Source organism: Sebastes fasciatus, chromosome 11 (assembly GCF_043250625.1).
Source record: "Sebastes fasciatus isolate fSebFas1 chromosome 11, fSebFas1.pri, whole genome shotgun sequence".
NCBI lineage: Eukaryota > Metazoa > Chordata > Actinopteri > Perciformes > Sebastidae > Sebastes > Sebastes fasciatus.
Window position 1 is genome coordinate 29186764 of NC_133805.1, and position 27617 is coordinate 29214380.

General features: G+C 42.8%; 1 protein-coding gene across 5 annotated transcripts in view; it reads right to left on the bottom strand.

The window, feature by feature from the left end:
• Positions 1-27617, bottom strand: part of cadm3 (cell adhesion molecule 3) — a 108440-nt gene that overhangs the window by 56104 nt on the left and 24719 nt on the right. For all 5 annotated transcript variants that reach the window (XM_074652137.1, XM_074652136.1, XM_074652139.1 and 2 more), the window contains exon 3: positions 7198-7347. In XM_074652137.1, coding sequence (XP_074508238.1) covers positions 7198-7347 — 150 coding nt within the window. The remainder of the gene's footprint in view (positions 1-7197; positions 7348-27617) is intronic.

A 27617-nucleotide genomic window follows, 5' to 3' on the forward strand; every position in this document is an offset into this window, starting at 1 on the left:
GGGCTGTCAAAGTTAACACGATAACGCGCCAACGCAAATTTGTTTTAACGCCACTAATTTCTTTAACGCATTAAGGCAACTTGGGATTTTTAGCGGGCTCAGTTTTATAGCTGGCTGGCATCATATGAAACTAGAAAACGGAAGGAATCCATCAGTACCAACCATGTCATACTAGCAGATAGGAGGCTAAATAACGCTCCAAACTTATACAAAATTCTGGGGAGGAAAAACTGGCATGGCCATTTTCAAAGAGGTCCCTTGACCTCTGATCTCAAGATATGTGAGTGTAAATGGGTTCTATGGGTACCCACGAGTCTCCCCTTTACAGACATGCCCACTTTATGATAATCACATGCAGTTTGGGGCAAGTCATAGTCAAGTCAGCACACTGACACACTGACAGCTGTTGTTGCCTGTCGGGCTGCAGTTTACCTTGTTATGATTTGAGCATATTCTTTTATGCTAAATGCAGTACCTGTGAGGGTTTCTGGACAATATCTGTCATTGTTTTGTGTTGTTAATTGATTTCCAATAATAAATATATACATACATTTGCATAAAGCAGCATATTTGTCCACTCCCATGTTGATAAGAGTATTAAATACTTCACAGATCTCCCTTTAAGGTACATTTGAACAGATGTGCGATTAATTTGCGATTAATCATGATTAACTATGGACAATCATGCAATTAATCATGAATAAATATTTTAATTGATTGACATCCATAATAATTTTGTGTTTCTGGTATCAATGCCGACTGAGTTTTTAGTGCCACAGCAATCCCTGTCGTCATGTTACCTTACATAAAAAGAGCTTATTGTTATTGAGCAATTTGTTGTTTTCTATTGTCTACCAAGTCCTTTAAACTCAATGTCAAAATATGTCAACAGCCACTCCAGATATGAGAGTTTTTGATCTGGTGCCCCTGACGTCACAATGACATCTTTTTCCAGTGCCTTCAACATCTGTTACAAATGACCAATGCAGAAGTGATTCTCACGACTTGTTTCTGAACTGCCACCACTCTACAGGGTGTGGTTAAGTTTACTACTTGCTTAAAGTTAGGGCGAGACTGTGATCACGCTGATTTGTGGTTCAAAGTATTGAACTCGCAACCTGATCTCCTCCCTAAGAGGTTTTGTGATGCTGTAACAACATTAAGCTATTTCCGCCTTTCCTTCTGAAACACGATAGTAATTATTTGCACAGCTTTCAGTGGTCGCTTGTCAGCAAAACTAAAAAATATTCTAGTGCATCGGCCATGATGGACACTGATGGAGAGACAATAAGAGTCACAGTCAGGTCAGCACACTGACACACTGATAACTGTTGAGTTTGCCATGTTATGATTTGAGCATATTTTTTATGCTAAATGTGAGTTTCTGTACAATATTTGTCATTGTTTTGTGTTGTTAATTGATTTCCAATTATAAATATTTACATACATTTGCATAAAGCAAGCATATTTGCCCACTCCCATGTTGATAAGAGTGTTAAATACTTGACAAATCTCCCTTTAAGGTACATTTTGAACAAATAAAAAATGTGTGATTAATTTGTGATTAATCACAGTTAACTCTGGACAATCATGCGATTAATTGTGATTAAATATTTGAATAGATTGACAGCCCTAGTTTAAAGTAAAGACTAAAGAGAAGCATCCATGCTTCTGTCTTTGATTCTTGCCCTCTCCCTCCAGTCCCTCTGGCCTCTGAATTTGCCATCTCTGATCTTGCTAGTAGTGCAGTCTCTACTCTGCAGTGTGGAGGCCATCACTGTGAGGAGTTGTCACTCATCATTTTCCTCTTCTTCTTCTATCTCCCATCACGCTGTTCGTCCATCCCTCGCTCCCCCCGCTCCCTCCACCTATCCATTTTTTTCTCATGTCTCAACTCTCCGAAGCCCGGCGCACGCTGTGTAATGTTGGAATGTGGCGGTGAAAAGGCCTACTTTCTTTCCTTTTCTTCTTCTTCTCCGCTCTTCAATCAACTCTCTTATTTCTTTCTCTTTTTGTTCCTGATCTAGTATATCCCCTCTTATCCTCTTTACTCTCATCCCTCCATCTCTTGCTGTCTCAGCTCTGAAGCAAACTGTCGGGCCAACTGCATAGATTTGCTGCTCCATCTCGATCTATCATTTCCAAAGCGGAGCATTGAGGGATTTTTATTCACTCTTTTCTCTCCATCATGCCTCCCTTTTTGAGATCCCACCATCCTTTTATTTCACTGTCTCAATCTGTCTGTCCTTCCTTTGACTTTCCCTTCTTGGCTGGACAATTACAGCAAACTACCGAGCAAGAATTTTTTGGACGTAATGTGCGGGAGATGGCGAAGTTCCCTATCAACCCAAAGGAGCAGAACGCTTTCAAAAATTACTTTCTATGGCAAGTAAACAAAGCCTATTGAAACAGCTTTGGAAAGTGTTCTATTATATATAATCACATGATATTTGTGTAACTGTCAGTGGCGGTTTCTTTGATCTTAAACTTAATTTAAAGCTGCACTAATCAATATTTTCATATTAAACAGATATGACAGATCAAATGACTATGTGTGGTGTGAAAGGGATCAGATCCACAGATAGTTACATCCCTCAACTCTGCAGTTCCCCTCAGCTGTATGGAGCAAACTTGACCATTTCCAGCAACAACAGGCAGCCGTTTTCAGCAAAAAAAAACACCTGTTATAAAGCTACTGTACACTACCTGCTCAGCACCAAACAGCAGACAGACAAAGTTAGCGACTTGTTGGTGAACATAGTGGAGCATTTAGCAGCTGAAGACTCGGATATTTCTGCTGGTGGACATCACCACCACTAAGCTAAAGACGAATTAGTGTTCAGTGTGATGACGTTTGTTAGTCTCATTTAGTCACTTGTTAGCATCGCCTTTTTTAAGACACGTAAAGGCTAAAAAATTCACAAGTGGGATATTTACTGACGTATTATATGTTGTAGAACAAAATGTTAAAATCTCTTACAATTGTATTAACCACAGACCTTATTACAGGCATCTAACTAAAAACCCATTGACATCCAGACGAGGGAACCGGAAGTGCTAAAATGTTAATTAATTTCTGTGTTTTAGGACTCATTCCTTCAGCACTCTAGTAGCATTCCATGATCTTTACCTTAAGCAATTTTTGTGCCTAAACTTAACCAAAAGTTAACTATGGTTACGTGGTAAGTATACTATAATAGCAGTGTTGGTTTTACAACATTATACTGATGAATGATTTAATTACCTTCTAAATTACTAACACACTCTAGATACAAACGCCACCTTTAAATGAAACCGTCCAATCTAATGACGTAGTTCTTTTTCGGTAAAAGCCTTTTTGGTAAGCCGTACATGGTGGTTTCATATTTCTCCTCTTGGAAAAAAATATTCCCTGCTGTATTTCTTACTGTGCATTTGAGACGAGACAAGCATTCTGTTGAAGTTGGATAACTTCATCATCCTGCACAAGCTGCTTTGAGGAAATCATTTTGTCGGTCGTCGTCCAGTGTTGACAACACAGAGCCCCTTCGTCCCAACGAACAACGGAACAGTAAAGCCGATGCATGCTCATCAGCGCAATCGGAGCGAGATATTTTTGGTGAAATAATCTAAAATGAAACCAACCCTAACGCCTTTTTTCTATACTATTTTAACTTGAGACGTCTTTTCCTCAAATATAACTAACCAATTAGCCTGACTCATTCAGTCCTGCTAGCAACGTCGGCTAACGTTAGCCACAATTGTGGACAAGTAGCGAGCTAACTCAAAATAGTCATTTGCATTATTTTTGGAATGTTCTTTTGCGTTTTAAAAAAAAAAAATGTCCTTCCTATAGCCTCAGTAGAAAATGCTCATATGGGTGAAACAAAATGACAAAGACTTATGGAGGACTGTAATTTACCGGCCCTGTTTTTTGTAAAGCATATATGGATGGCTGTGAGCATCATTATCAGGTTCATCTTGACACTGTCGGTTTTCTTCATCGTATCAACACCTAATTACAGTCAAAACTGCTACTCCTTCTTTCTCCTTGCTTCATTCTCTCCATCTGCTTCTCTTCTGCTAAAAATGTCTACCTTCTGTTTACAACTGTTCCTCCTCCTTCATCTCTCTCTGTCCCTTGTCAGTGTTTATCTTTCCCACTGTGCACACCTCCATCCCTCCACTATCTTTCTATCTAACACTCAAGATCTCCATGTCTCTTCTTTCTCTCTCCATCTGCTGCACTTTGAAGAGAAGACATGGATGAAGGGTTGAATTCTGAGCTCCCGTCATCTTCCTCTCCCCTCGCTGTCTCTCAACTCTCTGCTTTCCAAAGTACAGCATCTGCTGTGCATGTTGGACCACTGCAGTGGGGAGTTTCTGCTCCATCTCAATCCCCCCCTCCTTCTCCTTCTATTTTCTCCCATTTTGCCCTCCTCCTCCTCCTCTTCCTCCTCCTCCAATACTCTTCTCAATTCCTTCCAAAGTAGAGGTCAGCCTTTAAGTGTTCATTGCGGAGAAGAGCCTCACTTTCTATCTCTCTCCTCTCTACTGTGGTTGAAGCTCCATCTGGAGTAAAGACTTGCCGAGCTCTCCATTTGTCCTTCCCCACCTCCCTCCCTCCTTCCCTCCTTCATTCTCTCTCGCCTCTCTGTTCTCCAAATTGTCGGTTGCAAAAATGTTGGCCCTCTGCAATGACAACTTCTCGGCATGTATCCGTCCCTGCTCTCGCCATTCTTAACTCCATCTCTCTATCGCTTCACTTCTGCTGTTAAGTGTCATATTCGTGCACGAGGGAGTCTTTCTATCTCTCTCACCTCCTCATTCTCCAACCCTCCCACCCCCTCCTTCCTTCCATCTGCACCACTCTCTCCTCTTTTCACTCCCAAGTACCAAGTCTGTTGTGTGATGTCGAGCCATTGAAAAAAAGACACACTAGAAAAAGTTGGAGATAACATATGAGCTTGTCAGGATTTAAGTTTTCTTTCAAAAATATTTGATTTTAAAGATCCTTTTGGGGGCATTTTTTTTTTCATCACGCCAAATAAAAAAGGAAATGTGTTTTTATTGCAATTATAGCCTAATGTCCCTGTCTTTATACTCAAACCGGCTGCAGTGTCTGCTCCCTTTTCACTCCTGACAATGTTTTGAACCATGGGTTTGAGCCAACACAGTCAAAAGTAATCATTAGCACCATATTTATAATGTCACTCCTTATTTACAGTATCACATTTTTTCACACCACTAGCTGTCCTTCTCTCGCTTCTTTTTTTCTTCTCAAAATATAGGGTCTGTCATGTGATGTTGGACCACTGAACCAAAGAGTGGGAAGTCTCTCGTTTCAAAAGATCATTATAAGCCCATCTGGCTAACCTGCCAGTTAGGCTGTGAAGTTGCACAAAATTGATAAATGAGATAGTTTATCTTAAAAGTAGCTGTTTGAATTGGACGCAGTGACGCACTTGTGCCTGTCAGACTCTGAGGTTTGTTTTTGTCTTTTTGTTTTCAGCTGTTGCACGTATTGAGCACTTTTGGCACCATGCAATATTACATGTTGCTTGCTTTCTTGGTCTCTGTTTGAGGCTTTTTCTCTTGAACAAAGCTTTTGACCCACTGAGTACAAAGTAGTTATTAGTGCCTTGTTCAGCAAAGATGGAAAAGCAACAACATATTTATCGCAACCCTGTCTCTCCAAATATTTTTTGTAGAAAACATGCTTTTTTATCAACATAAAACCCTTTTTACTTGTAGTTACTTCATGTGTCTTGTGGACAGATTGGATAGCTATCTGATCAAATTGCATCCAAGATGCATTCTAGCCAGATGGTGAAAGGGTGTAAATGCATCCGTCTCTCCAAGACACATAATCTTTACTCCTCCACCCAAGAGTAACTATGTCAGTAAGCCGCCTATAGAAGTAACCTCTTCACGGTCTATCCCTTGTGGTAACGGCAGCTAAAGTGGTACTGAAATAAGCCGTCGTATCTGCTCCAAAGATTTCAACACATGCGATGATACAGAAGGTGCACCAAGCTGTTGAAGCGTTTATCTGATCCCTGATTGGTTCAACCACTTAATGCAGTGTATAGGTGAAGGAGAGGCGTGAATGAACGCCTGTGAAGAATGTAAAACTTTTGTCTCACTTGTAGTCTATAAATGCAATTCATCCACATGTTTGTTGTGTTACAGATATAGCATTTTTTGCTTAGTGTTAATTATTGTCACTGAATTAGTAAAGTACAGGTGTTATTCTTCTTCAAGCATTACCAACACCTTCTGTACGAGAGAAGGACCTATGCTGATTAGCATGCGGCCTGGAAAAAAACAAACGGATTGAAATCAGATCTGTGATCTGGCCACCAGGGATGCATATATGTTGCTAAGTGTGAACCCGCCTGTCCACCACAGGATAGCGTGTCAGTGTCAGGTTTAGCATCGCCGAGGCGTGAATATTACATGCGTGTATTAAGATGCAGTACCAACAGGGGGCAACAAAACCACTTAGTTAGGTTTAGGAAAAATGTCATGGCTGATGGGCTTAAAATAAGTATGTAACCTATAAGTAATATATGTATGGGAACAATTTAACGCCACTACGAAACACATGACGAGCGTCACTAACACAACAAAACAAAACATCAGTCTCCTGGTTGAACGTCCTGTGTTTGTTGGACCTATTGCAGTCAGTACAGACTACATGGCGTGAAAATGACACACCTAAAGCACGAACAGCGCTCTTATCGTGACATTCACACACCTTTTTGTGTGACCGGGCTGGGATTTCATACATAGATGTGACACAAATGAAGTGTAAATGGAGCCGTAATGAACGCATTTTTGAAAGTATCTGCAAGCTGTTCACTGCCAAAGCAAAAATATTCATACAGAACTGAAAAGGATTCAAGCAGTTTTGCTGAACTATCACTCCTGGAAGTTTAAGGTTTAGTGGGTCAGATTAAGCAACTCAAAAGATTTAGTTAACTATTGAAAAGTCAACACTGACTTGAAGCACATGAAGGGTCGCGCTAACTTTTTAAATATATGACCAAAACTACTATCTTTGTCCAAATCCTAACCTATTGTTTTCATAGCCTATAAACCCAACAACAGAAAAGATGTCTCTGTTTTGAAAGGCCTGAGCTTTGATACACGCAGCTATACCCAACCCTTCAACATCTCTGTGGTACGGAAATGTCAGACTGTCTGGACTCTCACCTCTCTTCTCTCCAAAGTACAGGGTCTGCTGTGCAGTGTTGGACCATTGCAGTGAGGAGTTATCGCTCTCGGGGACATGGCAGGTCAGTGTCACCGTCCCCCCCACGGACACCGTCTCATCTGAGGTCACTGGCTGCAAGGGGTCGTCGTCTAGGTAACGGGAGACAGAGAGGGAGGGGAAAAAAAATTCATAAGACAGAGCGACAGAGACAAGTCAGAGAGACACTGCGCTTATATGAAAATACAAGCAAATTTAGTAGCACACACCAACACACAAATCAGATGAACCCCGCAAAATGCATTACTTGCCTCGCTCTCTCTCTGTCTCTCCATCTCCCCCCGCCCATCTCTTTCTGCGCTTGTCAGATTATCTATATATCTCTATCTGTCTTTCTGAAAGCAAATACTGAATGCACACACACACACACACACACACACACACACACAAGGGTATGCTGTCAGAGGGACAGAAAAAAAGCAGACAAATGGCGATCTGGTTGTATGTCTGCGAGGCCAATGTAAGAGCGATGAGTCAGTAGCAGCCCTGGCATCCAGAGACTGCAGGACCTGAGGGACCAGCGAAGATGAAGAGACCACGGCAGAGAGTGGCTCTCGACAGGTCAAAGCAACAACAAGAGCACTGTCTCATACCTCTAATGGCTTTGTAACCCTCTTTTGTCAATATCTGTGTCGGTTTTTAACGCCATGCATATGTATTGGCTGGTACAGAACAAGCTCAAACGGGACAGGCATTATGGAAATGAGCAGGTTAGAGGGAAAGAGAAAGAGAATACAAATGACCCAGCATAATGAATTGATTCTAAAGGCTGGGGCTGGAGCTGGAGCTGGAGCTGGAACACCACAGAACCAGTGAACAGTGAACTGGGTGTGTAACACTATTCAAATTGGCTCAAATTATGGTATTTAACAGCACTCCCTTGATAACGGGTGATGGTGCAGGCTAATTCTGCTCTTTGGATTCAGCGAGGGTGGCAGACGATTACGTGAATCAGAATAAGGGATGTATAGTGAGATATGCAGCTCCTCTTAATAGCAAGTAATGCCAAGGCTGGCCGCTGCGGCGCTTTTTGCCGAGTTAAGTTACTGCGGCTCTGCGTGCACCCAGCCGTGCTTTGCGCTCCCCTCCCTTCCCGCTCATTTCAAAACGTGCCAGTGCTCGCTCAACCTAATCTCAAGCAAAACAAAAATATGGCATAATTGACAACAAGACCAAGCCAACGGAGGGAACATCTCCTAAGAAGATATGCCCCAAAGCGGTCTCCTCACCCCTGAAAATATGGCGTGTATAAATAGTTTAATTGGAACCAAATTGTCAAGCGGGAGACAGGTTTATATTCAGCGTGGAGCGTTATCACATCCTTGCACCGGCGGTGGAATTGATTTTTTTTTCTGCAGGAAGAACATCTGCTTAAGTGCGCTTCGGCGGAACTCCCATCAAGACATGAAAGAGGGAGGGGGGGACACGTGAAGAAGAGGATGCAGAAGAGGAGGCGAGCAAACTAACTGCATGTAGCATCAAAAACACACTTTTGTTGTTTTGTAGAACATGAGCTGAGAGCAGCAGGCAGTAACTTTTATGTGGTATCTTTCTTTGCAATTTTAAAGCCAGCTTTGTGGCCAGTTCAGCGTCTCGGAAAACACAAGTTATAAGAAAAGAAAAAAGAAAACTCTTGGGTTTGCCCGTGGCGCTCAGAGGATTCAGAGGTCTTAAAGGTACAGCTGCCGTTCGCCTGTAGGATTCGCTCAGAGACTTCCAGAGCGCTGCGTGTCAGAGTAAGTCGCTCCCTGGTGTTTCACTGCAGCTCTGACCTTGTGGTTAGTTTATCTAAGCACCATGATGGCTGAGGGCTGAATGTGTGGTCAAGTGCAGCGCGGATTAGTGTCTCCTTTAATAGCGTCTTGGGCTAATTCTTGCGGCTGATCGCAAGAGCTCCTCTACTTGGCATGAACACTTTGGGTAAACTGGCTGTCCCAGTGCATCACTCATCAAGCCAACCGCAATGAGCTGCGACAAGTTAGCCAAACTTGTGTCTTATCTTTGGCCGCCGCAGAAATCTGGCATTTCGGACCAAGAACAAACCTGTGTTCAAGACTCAGAGTGAGATTTGTGCTGGTACAGTTTCAGTGGTCAATTAGTGGCTCTTCAGAGATGAACGGAATGAGGAGATAGACACAATTCACAGAACTCTTTACATATGTGTAATGTTTATCCAGAGCGAATCCTGAGTTCATACTATCATCCGAGAACAGGGCCTTTAACCTGTTGAACTATCATTTTCCCCTTAAAGAAACAGTGTGAAGCATTTAACATTTTCTATTGGCAGAAATGAATATTAATAAGTATGTTTTCTTTGGGGTATAATCACAAATCGTTGTGTTTTCGTTACTTTAGAATGAGCCGTTTATAGCTACATAAGGCCGGGCGACATGGAGAAAATCAAATATCACAATATTTTTGACCAAATACCTCGATATCGATATTGCGACGATATTGTAGGGTTGACTATTGGTGCTTTCACTAAATATTTAGACAATGATATTATTGATAAATAATCATCAGTAACTTACAGCTGGTAAGTTCAGAATAATACATCATATTTACCATTATGCAGCCTTTAAAACCAGGAAAAAAACAACACTTATGCCATAATAAGATATCCAAAATCTAAGGCAATATCTAGCCTCATATCACAATATCGATATAATAACGATATATTGCCCAGCCCTAATCTACATATGGAGGGGGTCCTCTTCACTGGCTCTAGATAGGACTATTGGCGTTTGTGTCGGCCACAGTAATGCACGCTTTGCACGTGGGAGAAGTTTCAGTTGGTTGCAACCTCATCCCTACATGCCGCCAAATCCTACACACTGCACCTTTAAATTTCTTTTTTAATATCTTTAAAGTGTGTAGAAAGAAAACATTTTCCCACACAGCATAACACCATCACATATTCTCCATCTGCATTAAATTTGCATAATGTTTTCGCCAACAGAAATTAAATAAAGTCTTGAGGGCTCAAACTAAGCTCACCTTTGTAATAAATAATGACCCATCCATAGTTCCAGAAGAGCTGAGGAGGAGAAATTCCATACATTTTTTTTTTTTTTTTTTTTTTTAAATAAAATCATTATTTGGTCATTTAAAAGTCTTTTATTTTTATTTCAAATTATTGATCTGGGGCACTGAGGGCCTAAAGGTTAGATAAGTGGGAAGGCGCCTGGAAGACTGCAGATTCGATCCGTGGACTGGCAGGGTAAATCTAAAAGTAAAAATTTGCACTTGTTCATTACCACTGCCGCAGTGCCTTCGAGCAAGGCATTTAATCCCCAGCTACTCCAGCGGAGCTCGGAGACCAACAGATCAGACTGTGCATGTAGTGGGTGGCTTACAAAAAAAAGTTTCAGTGTAAATTAATGCAGGCTAATAAATAAAGGTTAATCTCGCTCTTATTGAGTAAAATGTTTTAATGATGATTAAACGGCACTGCACTCTGCATCTTAAATTTAAAGCTCCACTGATGCTTACAAATCACTAGCTGTTGTACAGTATATGAGCGTGGCAGCAACCTTGTTAGGCCTATCGGTCAAATTTTAATCACAGCTAAGTTAATTTAGTTGGAGCACTGTGTGGGTAGAATTGGACTGCATCAGGATAATGTATAAATCTTTTAGCAATGTTTCAAATGGACGTAAGCATTCATTATACGGTCAGAAGGGAGGGGTTAGCAGCAGTGGGCGTTGAGATGGGCGCCAGAGAGATAAAGCTATTTAAAGATCAAATTATCTGTCCTGATGGCACAACCAAACCATCCACCGGTCCGTACCGGTTTACACAAACACGACAGAGTCACTCGCCAGTAGCATTTGACCCCTATAAGCCTCAGATACAGATACAGCTGTTCTTCTTACCTTTGAAGCTACTTAAGAGCAAAGTTAAAGGGGGGGGGGGAAATGAAGTTCAGCCAGAGTTTAAACGGTTAAGTCAGGCTAAACACCCAAGCTGCAAAAATGAAAGGAGAGACCTATCTATCCTTAGCAGACGTTAAGTTAAACACTGTGGCTTGCTCTTCTTTCTTCTCGCCTCGCATCCACTCCTCCACCATCTCCCCCCCCCTCGAGCTGTAAGCCCGCGGAAGACACGGGTATTTAAAGAAACACAATTTACACTTCCCCAAGCCGGCAACAAGGTGAGAGAACGCAGAGGTAGAAGGCTGACTGGGATATCAAGAGAGAGGAGGAGGGGAGAGAGGAAGATGGATGGATAAGGGTATGTAGAGGAGGGTGGGTGTTAAAATGAGGCGTACGTGTGTGTGTGTGTGTGTGAAAGAATGGGAGGGAGGAGAGAGGAAGCTAGTGAGACAACGGAGGAAGTGTGAGGACCTCGAGGGTCCTCAAATGATGAAATAAAGAGGGGGGGAAAACTTAAAGGAATAGTTTCAACCCATTTTTTTTTTTTAAAAGAATAGGCTTATTTGCTTTCTTTCTGGGAGCTACATGAGACGATCGATATCCATCTCATGTCTGTGCGAATACATACAGAGCTGCAGTCAAGGCGTGTTTAATGTAGCAAGAAGATTGGACGCAGGTAAACAATTAGCCTGTACAAAGAGAGAAAATACACCAAGCAAGTACTCACTATTAGGAGATCCTTCACTAGAACAAAGGAAGCAAACGAATTAACTCTTTGTATCTTGTTCGTTAGTTACGTACATAAACGGAAAAGGCAATTTGTAGCTTTAGGTGGAACTGAAATCACAGGTCCACGCAAATTACATTCAGTAAAAGTGGGTGGAATCGGTTATTGTTTCAGGTCTCGTCTACCTGCAGTCTACAACGGCACATCATGCTGCTGCCACAGTGTTCTCTCTCTTTCCGTGACTGTTTGAGTCACCCACGTTTTGGATCATACCTAAATATCTTTGGGCTCTAGGATATTGTGATGGGCTCTTTTCACAGTTTTCTAATGTTTAACACACCAAAATATTATTAACAGCAGATTAACTGCTAATGAAAATAATCTTTGGTTGCAGACCTGCCACCTGGTTTGCTTCCAGATTAGTGTTTTTCTCCCTGGTACCTGCAGCTCGGTCCACAGACTTCATATTGGGATGATGTCATGCACATAAAAATAGCTTTTCTAAGCTTTGGGGAGGTTTTACAAATATGAAACCATAATGATTTAGACAAAAGAGTGATAATTGACCTTGATTGTAGTTAAGGTGTCTCTTGTAGGTGGTCTGTGGGGAAAGTCCTTTTAAGGTGGCAGGGGATTTCAATTTGTTTGCAGTAGCGTGGTTTCCTGCTGGGGCGAATTGGCAGCAAGCTCTCTCAATACATCCAAAGAACAACCCTGAGTCTACAGTGAGGTTGCCAGGTTTGGTACCATCGTACCCGTACAGAGACCAAAATCAGGTGCTCATTAACCGTTTCTGGCAATCCGTATCTGGAGAAGTGGCACAGAAGTACTTGGTGGATAAATAAAACTCCTCCTAAAATCAAATGAAGCCATTTTACATTTCTTGTACTCATAGACTGTATATAGGAAGTGGACGTAGTCAACGTGATATCACCCACTGGTTCGTGGACTATCGTTTTGAAGCCTTGAGTTCAGCATTTTGGCCGTCACCATCTTGTTTTTTGCAACCGAAAGTGGGTCGTGTCTAAAAGGTAATCCGCAAATTGCGAAATCTGATCTGAGATCTGCAAAAACTTGCAAAAACTCGCTGCCCGACGACCTATCCTTACCATAACTATTCGAGATCAACGCCTAACCTTAACCATCACGCGAGCGTTTCCCCAACTTGCGGGTTCCCTTCTAGACACTATACTCTGGACGTGACACAAGCAGGGTTGGAAATTAGCACCAGCCACCAGCCAAATGCTGGTAAAATACACCAGTGGATGCTAGATCTGCTTCCCTCACCAGCCAAAAAAACATAATCTATTGAGTAGCTGCTAGATTTTGGAATCCACTAGCCACAGTGGCAAGTGGACAAAAAAGTTAATTTCCAACACTGGACACAAGTGGGTGGAGCTAAGTACAACCAAGCGCTTAATAAGACATTTTTAGCTGACCAAAAATGTTATAATTAACTTTCATGAGCTGAAAACACTATGAAAGGGTTACAGTTCTCAGACGAAAACACAGACAACTCCCTGACCGGACAACGCCGTGGTAGCGACCTGTCAATCACAAGGTAGCCACGCCCTAAAGCATCCCCTGCTTCATGGTCTATCTGACTCTAAATGGGACCATAATTTACTAAATGAACATCATGCTGTATTGAAGAAGACTTGAAACTAGCGATTAAGACCATAAACTCATGTTTACAATGTTTACTGAGGTAATAAATCAAGTGAGAAGTAGGCTCATTTTCTCATTGACTTCTATACAACCAGAGGAGTCGCCCCCTGCTGGCTATTAGAGAGAATGCAAGTTTAAGACACTTCCGCATCTCCTTCACTTCTCAGACCCGCAGGTTGCCGCCTGTTCTGTATCACTTAAACACACATTGTGTAAATAAGTCAGATTCACAGGTGTCAATAGGTGCATTTTTTTCCACTGTGCCCCCCACCTGTTGTTCAGCTAAGCTAGGCTAACAAAGTCCTGACCAGCGTGATACTAAACACACAGACATGAGATTGACATTGATCTTTTTATCTCACTCTCAGGAATAAACCAAATTAGTGTCTTTCCCAAAAGTATTGAACTCTTCCTTTAATAAAAACAGCTTCATTCACTCCTTAAAAAGAGCAAACAGTGAAAAATTCCAACCACCTTGGCCATCTCTATATGTTCACCCCCTCTCTTCCTTCCTCCTCCATCTGTCTCGCTCCATCTTCTCCCCCCTCCTCCTCTCCATCTGCCCCGATGTCCTCCTCGGTTTCCTCCCGTCCTCCCTCACCTCTTCGCCCTTCTGTCGAGCCCTCCTCCCCCTCCTCCCCCATTCCTGATAATCTCGTTTACTTCTCAGCATCCTTAATTCCTTCTTTCCCTCCTTTTTCCTGTTCTCCCTGGGAAGCTTTACAGTGTTGCTGCTAATTAGCGCAGGTTAATGAACTTTATTTACCGTAATACAAGTCTGTGCGTGCATGTATGTGTGTGTGTGTGCACATTCTGCATGTAGGTCTGGGCTAAGTGTGTGTGACGAGATTATTATCCACATGTTTGTGCACGTGTGGTGTGCGTAAAGTGTGTGTATTTGCAGGTGTTTGCACGTAAGGGCGTATATAGTTGCTTTGCCACGAGGTAATTATCTTAATGTGTGTACATGTCTCCTCACACGTGTGAAAGTGTGAGTCTATAGAAGCTTATTATCGATGTGTGTGTGTGTGTGTGTGTCTTTGTGTGTCTGTGTGTGTGTGTGTGTTTGCACTCAGTTGTATTTGTTTTGCAGGGAGGAATTTATCTGTTTGTGCACAAGTGTGTGGGACAGCGAAGTATCTGTTTGATTTATGAGATGGTTTTTATCTGCATGTGGTTGAGGCTGTGCGCATGTGTGTGTGCGTATCCTTATTCTATTGCAGCTGCACAGAGAGCAGCGCTGTGGTGTGTGACAGACAGAGCCATGTGTCATGGGGCTGGCGACGCTGTACACATTTGATGGGAAATTCAGGCAACAGTGTGCGGTTTGATATGGCATGGTATGATACAGGCCATTACACACACACAGAGGCATCCACTGGCACACACTGCAAGCACGCGGACACTCCCACCCCCCACCATCAGAATCACACACTCACACACACACACTCATAAAACATACAGACAGGAGGACATGCAAGCACAAACAACATCTACGCTTACAGAAAGACATGAATACGTAAAAATGTCCTTAAAAATACATCTGATCCAGTTGGAAACATGAAGCAAACATGCACACAAAGCGCACAGAGGACACATTCAGAAAGACAGACACACACACACACCGACACAGAGAAACCTCCCCCACACCATCCATCTATGCCCAGCTGTCCCCAACCACCACCCATCCCCCTGGGTAAATGTGTATGTATGAGTGTGTATGTGTGTATGCGTGCCCTTCTGCCCACCTCTACCCTCTAAGAGCTCCCCACTCTTTTTTTTTGTATCCCTCTCTCCATTCCTTACACCCCATCGTACACCTGGTGTGAGTCAAAATGCAAATCCAAACCAGATATTTGAACATTTGCCAAGTGAATGAAATAACAATCCAAAACATCTGCAATTTGAAAAACATTTTTTTTCTTTCAAGCAGCAGCCTCCTTTTTCACTGCGAGAAGAACACTTCACCGGCTTGTGAAGTGCGGAGCGGAGCGGGTGTAGCGAAAGGCTTTGTTTTCCGCCTGATTTTCGCTGCTTCGCAGCCTTTAATAGAGGAACGCTTGTTGTTGCCATTCTCATTTTGTTGTCCTGTTGCCGTCATCTGGGGGCGCTGAACAATTTACTTATAATCTTTGAGGGGTGTGGGTGGGTGGGGAAGTGAAGGGGGGGGGGTGTGGGATTGGTCTGTGTATTTGGGATTTAAGCACCCCCGCCTGCTGTTTTAGCACAAACAAACTCTTTAGCCCTTAGTTTGTCCTCCAGCCCGCCTTTTTTCTCAGGGCTGAGGGTTTGCGGGGGATTCTGGGAGCCCAAAACAGCCCCCACCCACCTCCCGTCAAGTACCCCCTCCGACCACCTCCTGCAGCACCGACCCTGCCACCCCACCCTTCCTCTGCTGCCTGTCAAACATAGTTAGCTCAGACGATCCCCCTCCACTTCTTCATCTTCATCCTCCACCAGCTACACCCCCCCCCCTCACACACACACAGACACACACACACCACTCCCATCAGAGCCCAGCAGTGTATCTGCAGCAGCAGTGAGGCGCCAAGCCGGCCGCCCCACCCTGCCACTGGAACAGCGCTATGAGAAAGAAAAGAGAGCGCGGGGTGAGAGAGAAGAGGAGGAGGAAGAGGAGGAGGGAGGGAGAGGGGTTCAGCTTGCAGAAAAGGGCAGCAGCATCACTGCTGACAAAAGAAAAAGAATAATGATTTGCCAGGAAGAGAAAGACAGAGAGAGTTAGCGCGGTGAGAGAGAGAGATGGAGGAAAAAGCACAGGGGAAAAACAGAGAGAAAGAGAATGAAAAAGAGGGAAAGAGAGAGTGAGAGGTGAGCGAAGGACATGGCAGAAATAAGCATATATAGATAGATGAGACCAATGAGGAGAGATGACAGGGTGACTTAGAAAAGGGGGCAAAGAGACTGAAAGAGCATAAAAAAACAATGAGAGCGAGATGGAGGGGAAGTAGAGCAGAGTGGAAAGACAGAAAGTCAAAAAGGAGACAGAGGGATGGAAAGATAAAAAAAAAAAAAATACAGAATAAGGGTTGTGTGAGTGGTGGGGTGGAGAGAGAGAGAGCAACAGTGAGAGCTGATAAGAGTTAACGGATAGGCCATCTTAATACAATGAGAAGGCTGAAGGAGTTATCGGCCCATGTAGTCATTCATTCCTCCTCTCCATACATGTCTGAGGGGATCTCTTTCTGAGGCAAAATCACTCATTCTTAAGTCCAGTTGGTTAATATAACGCTTCAGCAGTCTGAGTTAGTCAAACCAAGTGGGTATCTTCTAAAGTTCAGGTCTTTTTTGTATGAAATTCCCTCTTTGTGTTTCCTCGGAAAGAGTTCCCTCGCTGATCCATGGCGGAGGGATACTTCCTGGTAGTGAAGAAGCCTGGATTACATCCAGTGGGCTACCTCCAGGGTCTGAGAAGTGAAGCCAATGCTGAAGTGCCTTAAACCTGAATTCTTTCTATCAGCCAGCAGGGGGCGACTCCTCTGGTTGCTAAAAGAAGTCTGATTGTATAGAAGTCTATGAGAAAATGAGCCTACTTCTCACTTGATTTATTACCTCAGTAAACATTGTAAACATGAGTTTATGGTCTCAATCACTAGTTTCAAGTCTTCTTCAATACAGCATGATGTTCATTTAGTAAATTATGGTCCCATTTAGAGTCAAATAGACCGTAAAGCAGGGGATGCTTTAGGGCGTGGCTACCTTGTGATTGACAGGTTGCAACCACAGCGTTGTCCTGTCTGGATGTTGTTTGTGTTTTCTGCTTACGCCTTGTCCACACAGGGAACCTCAGCAGCGTGTGGCGGCTGCGGAACCTGTTGTTTTTAATTTCAGAGTCCATGTTAAACAGGTTAAAGCAGCCACACTGCAGTTCGGCTGCGTGTCAGCTGTGTCTCTTCTAGAGATTCGAGGTCTAGGTTAATTATAACCTTTCTGGTCGCCTGAAAACACCTTATTCAGCGTTCGGGTGAATTTACTCGTGTCACTACTGGGTGCAAAAAAACAAAATGCCGAACTCAAGGCTTCAAAACGGCAGTCCACTAACCAATGGATGAAGTCACCGTGACTACGTCCACTTCTTATATACAGTCTATGATTAAGTCCAAGAGCCCAAAAAGCTTCAGATTCACTGCATTTCAGTTGTTTTTTTTAGCACCACTAAGGTACAATATCAAGTAAAGCAGGTTCTACACAGACCAGTATCCTGGGACATTCACATTGGATGATTCTGCAACTCGTGATCATGTCCAGTGGCATAATCAGTGCCAATGCAAGAAAATAGTGTGCCCAATTTGTAGTGAGACAAAAAGGATGGGTGTCCAACTTTCATGCACCAGAAAGTGAGAAATAAAACAAACAAAAAAAAAGGTTGGCACTGAACTGTAACCCAGGTTTTTGCAGAATCATCTATCAGCACTCTTGTCTGGCGATAGAGTTGTTGTGAATTATTATCTGATTTTGTGGCCCTGCTCCTGTCTTGTAGAGAGGTTTATGTCTGGACAAAACACCAGCAATAAACTTACATGCAACTGTCAACAATCTAAGACTGCTGAAGCTTCATATTAACTTTAAATTAACTACAGAAAGCATTTTTGCACAGAACAAGGTCTGGATTTTGTCTCTCATTTCTTGCATTGAAGTTGCTTCAGAGCTATGGACAGGACGAATGATTGCAGTAAACCTCTTTCACCGTACATATGAAATGAAATGAACCTATACTTTAATGTCAGATATTCTTTATTCAGTTGCTAATCATGAAACCCATTAGTCAGCTACCGTTTGTTATATCAAAATTATTTCTATGATCATCTCTCTGTAGTGTTTTGATGCCAATTTTAGTAGTGGCCAAAAGGCGGTACTACAACATCCGTGACCATCACGTTATGCCATTGTGCCCAAAAACACTTTTTCCCATAGACTTACATTGGGAAAGAGAAGTCTGACGATTGTGACCCCGTGACCGAGCCATGTGACCGAGCGGACGCTACTGCGCCTGCTCCGTGGGCCCAATGGATGCGGAAGATCGCCGGAAGATCCGGGTACTATTCCGCTCAGAAGTCGAGCCATTTTGGCATCATGCGCCACTGAGCAACTTTCACAGGAATCAACGGGGGCCAACGCCTCCAACGCTGTATCCAGCTCTCTTAATACATCCATGGTTTTGATGCATTCCTTTTATTGTACTGTAAATGTAATGTACTGTAAGGCGCGCTGGTAATGCTGTTCATTATTTGACAGCTGTGCCAGCTAAGCTTCTTTAAAAATGAACCGATTGGACACAGACAGATGGAGAGACAGAGACAGAGAGATGTTTTTGATTTCAAAGAGAAGATCCATTTACTGCACCAGTTTGCACGCAGGAACCTCGCCAAACAGAAGTCACTGTTTGATAAGAAAAAAGATAACTTTAGCTTCATCTGTCCGTCCACACACACACACACATAGAGGAAGATAAAGAGAGTGAAATCTTTAATGCCTTGGCAAATGCACTGACTGCCACTGCCAATAGGCCACTTAAAGAAATGAGTAGTCAATTACCAGAAGGCTGCCCTTTGGACTAAGATCACTAGATCCTCTAAGGGCCTCAGAACCTGCACTCGTTCTCCCTTTAGCTCCTGCTGTCTCTCTCTCTCTCTCTCTCTCTCTCTCTCTCTCTCTCTCTCTCTCTCTCTGTACAGACAACACCCATCTTTCAAGACCGCAATAATAACAAGAAGGCTGTAAAAAGTTTCTGATCTGTTATGGGAAATACACTATCACACACACACACACACACACACACACACACACACACACACACACACACACACTCACTCTTACATAAGCATGAAATGGACGTGCACACAGTGGGTGATAATTTGATATCACTGTTCGTCTTTCAGTGGGATCACATCGTGATGATGTTACTGTTTCACCAAATGCAGTTATCAAGATGAATGAGTCTGATTAAAAACTATCCAAATTAATTGATGAAGTTTTACATGTATGAAGAGTTGTGTTTGATGTAAAGCTAGACAGAACATCAGATCATTTGGTACGTGAGTTTGCATAATTTGTCATATCAAACACTATATATGCCAAAGATACGTGGACCGCCCTGTGTGTTTTTGGTTTGTGTCTGTTTTTTGGCTAGGGCCCCCTTAGTTCTAATTAATGTAAATCTTAATGCTGCAGCATACAATGACATTTTAGACAATACTGTGACTCCAACACTTTGAGAAGGAGCTCTTTCCTGTTTGAACATGACAATGCCTCTGTGCACAAAGTAAGGCCAAGTGCTTAGACTTCACTTTGTGTTCGACATCAGTGCGCGACCTCACTAAAGCTCCTTTTCCATACACATGTGCTGGCTTGGCTTGACTCGGTTTGACTCACGGCAGGGATTTGGATCTCCATTACAACCGTGCTACCGGCTTGAAGGTTTGTGTAACCATGGCTGAGACTAGTAAAACACATTTCATTTCCTGTATTCTTCACAATAAAGGTCCCCTGTTATTATTGCTGCTTGTTTCCTCCTGCCTGCAGTATTAGTAGACTTGTTTTTGTTGAGGTAACACATTTAATTTCTTATTAATTCTTCACAATAAAAGCTCCTAATGGCATCGACATGATTTCACAGACCGGAGGAAAACAACCAATCAAAGCCAAGCTGGAGTTTGCCATCCAGCTGCCGTCTCTGAGCAGCTTTCAATCACTCGCGAAGTCCAATCAAACGGCTAGGCAGCACTGATCAATATTCCAAGGACCGCCCACCAGCCAGAGCAAAACCAATAGGAACGCTCTCTTTCTCTGAAATGACCTGAGATTTGTCCAAGTCTCCCGTCTTGAGGAGGTGCAGAAGTCTAGTTATCTCTCAGAGCACTTGCATTACAATATGCTGAAAGCCCAATTTTGCCCAATGATGCCAAAAACGTTCTTCCTACTGCAGCTTTAACACGACTCCTATACAGCTGAAAGCAAAACAGTAAAATAAAGCAGATATGTGAAAGTACAAACAGGGACGCAGGCGAGAAACTAAACTTCAAACCACAAATTGGGTTAGAAGCTACAAAAGCATATAGAGCTGAACACGCAGAGACTTTTAATCTTTCTCTCTCGTCTCCTGCCCAGACATAAGTTGAGTCTTGCAACACAGAGACGTCACCGCAACCCGCTTTGAGGCAGATCTGATGCACTTTGGCCCCACTCAGGAGATGGTCCAGCTTGGGCGCAACTCAGCACAACGCAGTGCGCTAAGACTGGTAATGGAAAAGCAAATCAGCGTGGCATGGTTTGATTCGGCCAAAAGACCCACGATGCTCTTGTGGCTGAATGGGAGTACATGCCTGCAGCCAGACTCCAGTATCTTGTGGAAAGCCTTCCCAGTAGACCGAAGGATGTTATAACATCTGATTAATGCGCACGGTTTTGGACTGAAATATTCAACAATCGTCCACATACTTTTGGCCACGAAGTGTATTTATATTTTTGTAATAGAATTTCAAATACAGATGTTGTGATATTGTTTTTCATCATTTAACCATTTTTCTCCACCAGAGAAGACACATACTGTGAGGCACACACACTCTTCACCTCTGCAGCCCAAACACACACAGACGCACACCCTCTCTCTCTCTCTCTCACACACACTCACACACACCTATCCACTCGTAAAACCTTCCGATAACAGCAGAGACTTATACACCAGGCACAAGAAGGATAGGGCTCTTGATGCCCGGGGAAGGGCCAAGATTAGAAAAAGGGGGAAGAGTCCTAAAGCTTCAGCAAAAGAGAGAAGCTGAGGAGGATGAAGGAAGAGACGGAGTGATGGAGGAATGGAGGGAAGGAGGGAGGGAAGGAGGGAGAGAAGGGTGAGCCACTGAGCCAAGGGTGACGAGGGAAGATATGCTTCAAATTAAATCATTTGGAACAAAAGAGGATTGTTGCCAAGCAACCCAGCCAGAACAGGGTTACCAGGGCAACCGAGGTGACCCGAAGCTTGACCTAAGAAATGGAGTCGCCCTTGTCGTCCATCGGCTCACACACACGCACACACACACATACACTTCCCCCTCTCTATTGCTTTCAGGGCCCATCCAACACACGCAAACAGACAGCAGCTTTCTTCTGGGAAAATGCAGACACACAACTGAAATGTCATCCTGTGGCAAGAACCAAAATCAGGGCTTTTAAAATTGAAAGGGGATGAGGTTACATGACTAATGGATGACGTTAGCCAAAATCAACAGCTAGTGAAGTGCAACACATAAACTGTCCAATGTCCAAGATGAGCTCGTAGCATAAACAAACAGAGCTGTATTTTTCTCGGGGTTTTGGCAGCACTGTCGGTACACAAACACTGTTTAGAAATGATGGACGGATCCCATATTCTCCTTTAGTAAGGGAAACGATGTGCAATCCTCGCTTAAGGAACTATTAGAGAGGTCACTTACATTGAAATATCATGGTACCGTCTTCACCACGGATAAAATAGACACCTAGACCTGTAGAGACCTGCTGATACTGGATATTTGAAGAGAATACAGAAATCTGAGAGTTGACAACCCCTTACCATACAGTTATCATTCTTCAAACAACTTCTTACATCACTTTTCATGTGCAAACACCATGAATGACTTTGAAGAGAGACTTTGCACCTTTATCCCCATTTGTACAATTCATCACCTCAGGACTACAAAGACACACATAAAGACCGGAGACAGATCAAGTAGTCAGTGTTACGCAGCCAGGAGGAGGATATAAAGACAGAAAGAAAAAAAATTATATTGCAATATTATGTTTTGTGATGCTGTATCGATTTTTAATTAATAGTTTATATGTCAATACTTCATTTAATTTGCAAAGAGATGCACTCTCTCAGTGTATGTGCCCTCGAAAAGTGGTGCTTTGATTTGACAGGGATTGTAATAAATGCAAATGCAGATCCCACTGTTCTGATTGTATAAAAAAATAATCTTTTTTACTCAGATGTTATGCTTATGGTGGTGTGTTCTTTTTGCTATGATAGTTAGAAGGTAAATTATATTTAAAAATCACAATTTATCGCCTTTATAAATATTGAATCGTCACCCCTGTATCATGATACGTATGGGGTTACACGATTCTTGCCAATGCACAGCCCTAATGACAGACAGGTTTAAGGCTGCATCTTTGAGTGTGGCCATTTGGAAAAGGTGAACACTTTTACCTTCACGGTACGTGTCTACAGGGGCGTTTTTAGGACGCAAGGGATCACAACGCTTCCCAGCATTGGCCGCTTGATGGGCTGCCACTAGGCACCTGATCGGACGAACGCTTTCCCTTGTGGGCTGCTGCTCCCAGCTTTCAAACTGGAACCAACATGGCGTTCTGTTTGAAAACTTTTTGCTCTTACATTATGAAAATAGTTCACGGAAATGTGTTTCGGAAAATATTTTAATTTAGATCCACAAGGGTTAGTTTCTAGGGAGTTTCCAGAGGCAGCGGGTCGTGCCGGACAACCCTGACTTGCAGAAAGTAGCCTCAACCTCAAATTTATGCAAATGAGGAGCGGCTAATGTGACGCCCCGTCTCTTGAATCGTGCCGCCATGCTACCAGAATGCATTATGCGGCTGCTTACATAGACAATGAATGGGAAGCATGGAAAGGACGGATCCTATGGACACATACCATCAGATGTATGTTTCAGCATTAACAGTTTCAATCACCCCCTCTCTCTATGACTGCCGTCAGTGCAGATTTGACCAGAAATCCATTTAAATGATCTTAGAAATCCCTCTAGCATGCCCTCTTTTAAGACGTCATGTTGTTTTCCCCGCACGATTAAAAACCTGTCCTGATAGTCGTACTACAAACTGTGATAACTCGCAGGTGCTACTGAAGTCAGTTTCTTTGGTAACATGTCAACTTCTCCTGCCTGGCTGCTTCCACTTGAAATCACAAATAAACGTGTTCTCTCTTCTCATCGTGTAATTGTTGCTGCGTTACATGAGACTGGATGTTCTGCTGGATGTTTTGTTTCAGGCAGACCTCCCTCCTTTCTTCTCCTCTCCGCGTCTCTGACTGCTCAGCAACATGACATGAAAGGACGAAGAGTGCTTTTGGGTGTGTGTGTGTGTGTGTGTGTAGGGGAGTGTGTGTATGTTTGTGTGTCTCCCTGGAAATAGCACAGGAAGACAAAGCTGGGTTGAAAGAAGCAGAAATCTTAATGTGGACCAAAGTTCGGAGTACAGCGTACAGTGTGTGTCTCTCCTGTACTGGAAGTGTGTTTGTCAGTGTATTGGAATGCTCTCCTCCTTGTATCCAGGCTTTCTCCAGGGACCACTTTGAGAATATATGTGCGTCCTCCAGTGTATGAGTGTGTGTGTGTGTGTGTGGCCATGTAACCCCCCCGTCTCTTCCCCCATCATGTCTGCAGGAATGCGCGCACGTCTTGTAACGACGAACGGCCACTAACGAACGCAACCTTTCAGACGGCCCCCACTGTTTGTCACTCCCAATCAAGACGGAGGAGATCAATGGAACGGCAAAGCGAGGGAAAGGAAGATGAAGAAGGTGAGGAAGAGGAGGAGGGGGATGGGGCTCGCTGCCTCCAACAATGGCAAGCACAGACAGTGAAACAATAGAGGCTGGACGGTGGCGTTTTTATTTGCGTGCACGCGGAGCGGCTCGGCGGCCCCAGACATCGTTGGGGCGCCCCTCGTGGGCTAATTGACTAATTAGGGTCACTCCACGTGGTCTTAACTGTCATGGCCGCCAACATGGGAGAATTGGCGCGGCCCGGTGACCATCTGGTGACCTACTTGACATGAAAGATGAACTATAAACACATATATGACGCAGGCATTCGGATAAACAAGTGGCTGAAATGCGGAGATTCTAGCAGCATTTTTTTAACGTGTAAATTATGATTACAAAGTCCAGTCTTACTCATCCTGATTAATTAAGTGCCACTGAATTAAATTATAGTGAAATGAAACCATTTATGATTTTCATGAGAGATCTCCTGGAAGCTCCATCAACGACCGTGGGACCCTAATGATTTTAAAAATGCGAGCACAGTGGTGTACAGCGCACTCATACACACACCTACACACACTATAAATACATATCAGGCTGAGGATAATGCACGGTAGTGATGTTAGAGTAAATATAGTAAATAGATGGGTAAAGAATGAACTCAAGTCCGTGTCAATCATAAGACAAGGCACCACTTATGCAACCTACAGTGTGTGCTTTCAGAGAAAATCCCCGTTTTATTCTTTAAAAGGCTTAATGTAACTGACATCCATTTGATACTGCAAACGGTAATTTATTCAAACAATGTATTCAAACTGAATTCGTCACTGTTAAGTATTTCTGTGGAAATTGTATTCTCGCGGAGGGTGGAAGAGCATCGGAAACACCACTTATACCATTAGAGAACGCTAAACGATATTTCCTAACCATAAAACTCTTAGCAGCTCCCTGAGATCAGTTGAAACATTACTCTGATCCAATGGTAGGCCAACGGATATATTAGGCCCTTAAAGGAACAGTGTGTAACATTTAGGGGGATCTATTGGCAGAAATGGAATATAATATTAAAACTTAGGGTGAAGGTAACTTTGAGCACATATGATTAAAAAAAATATTTTTATATTAACTGTCACATATCTTGACAGTAGTGCGTGAGACAGACTAAAGCAAATGCCTTTGAAGAGAGGCTGTGCACCTTTATCCCCATTTGTACAATTCATCACCTCAGGACTACAAAGACACACATAAAGACCGGAGACAGATCAGGTAGTCAGTGTTACGCAGCCAGGAGGAGGATATAAAGACAGGAAAACATGTTTATATTGCAATATTATGTTTTGTGATACTGTATAGATTTTTAATTAATAGTTTATACGCAAACATTAACTCAGTCAATACTTCATTTCATTTGCAAAGAAATGCGCTCTCTCAGTGTATGTGACCTCGCAAACTGGTGCTTTGATTTTACAGGGATTGTAATAAATGCAAATGCAGATCCCACTCTTCTGATTGCATAAGAAAGTAATCTTTTTTACTCCGATTTTATGCATATGGTGGTGTGTTCTTTTTGCTATGACAGTTAGAAGGTAAATTAGATTTTGAAAATCACAAAGCAAATGAGGTTCCTCTGCCTCCCTTTAGTGCTCCAAATGGCATTTGCAAGGATTCTCTACAGCAGCTGTCAATCACTGCTCACGAAACTCGCAAACACTGATCAAACGGTCAAACTAGGCAGCGCTGTTCAAATATGAATCAATATTCTGTTACTGTAATGCCTATTTCTCTCCTCAAATGTTTTCAGTAACATCTTGTAGTGTAGTGTTTAGCTGTAAAATGAGAAAGTTTGCTCCGGCTGGTGGGCGGTGCTTGGTATTTCCTCAACTGATCTCAACATGGCTGCCGGGTCACATACTTTCTCGTTTTATAAAAATAACTTTTTTAATCATATTTGCTCTATTTCTACCCAATGCTGCTTTAATTACTATGTTTTCTTTAGCATATGATCACCTGAAAATAAGAATTGTTGTGTTTCCGTTACCTTGGAATGAGCCGTTTATATCTACATCCAGATCCTCTTCACAGAGCCATGCTTTTTAAGTAGCCCAGAAGGGACAAACCAAACCCTGCCTCTAGATAGGGCCATTCACGTTTTTGCGTCGGCCACCGTAGTTCTCCTACATGCTTGGCACATGGGAAAAGCTTCAGTTGGTTGCAATCTGCAACCTGCAACCTCCCCGCTATGCCGCCAGATCACACTGACCCTTTAATGGAAACATAATTCTGACAACACAAAACAGAAGGACTCACTGCTAAAGAATAACATGTTGTTGCAGGTGTTCAGGTGTTTTTTTCTGCAGCTGTGGACAGGAAGGAATCATCATTTCAGGCAGCAGCATGAGCACCTGAGATCTGGTATAAAAAAGGCAAATACCAGCCAGATATATCATCCAGTCCCTAATGCGTGCTATAAATTCCTATCATAAAAAGGTATATGTCAAGCTAAAAAGTCAGGTAAACACCAAACCCCCGCCACTACATCTCCGAGCGTGCGAGCACAGATGCACGATGAATGTACAGTAGACTGTGCAGATGTGTGTGCACTGTACCATCAATGTCAGTTGAAAAGCTCATGTCAACCAATCTCAAACTGTCAAGAACTGTGAAAAACAAGACTATTTTTTAGATTTACTGTACCACCATGCAGTTTAAAGTGCTGTATATCTGACGGGTTTTTGTAGAACTTTGTCAGCCCCTTCCCAGATGTCTGTTTTCCAAGTTCCTCTCCTTTGGATTGGTGTATCTACATACTGATATGGACTGTGAAAAAAACAACATAAAACAGACTTTTGTTCCACCGAGAACCTTCAGAACAGCTTCAGTGCTCATTGTCATAGATTCTCCATGTTTCTGAGCTCTACTGGAGGAAAGAACGCCATTCCTCTATAAGATATTCCCTCTTTTGGTCTTTTAATGATGGTGGTTGCCTAGCAATGTCTTGGTATTAAATTTTTTTTCTTTTTTAGAACTGATGACTGCAAAGGCCATAGCATATGATTCACATCATTTTCACACTCATCAATTCAATTCCATGAGCCTGTGTGCTCTGTACGGAAGCATCTGCATTCTGAATGTTTTTGCACTAATTTACTTGGGTTTTTCTTCTAATTTGTCACCCATTAGTATACAGCATATGTGCGTGCTGTCACTTGCTATATGAAATGCCTGATAGAGGTTACTGCACCGAAATGTAGCAACAAGCTCTCCAAATTAAATGTTTAATATTTGTGATCTGACGCCCTTATCAGCAGAACAACATGATTTGTCGTCCAACTGTTAACATACGGTATATGTCGTTTTGGGGCGCTTGCTGAAAGGACTGAGTGCTTGGGAGAACAGTCTCACACGTAGCTATATCCAACAAATAGACTGGAGGAGTTGACTGTGTGCAGGAGTTTACTCTTTGCAGCTTTTGCAAAGATTACTTTTCATTTTGTAAAAGTTTCCAAAGGAGCATGACACCCTCCCACAGCAATCACAATGCTAGTGAAAGGATCAGTTCACGCAAAAAAAAAAAACATT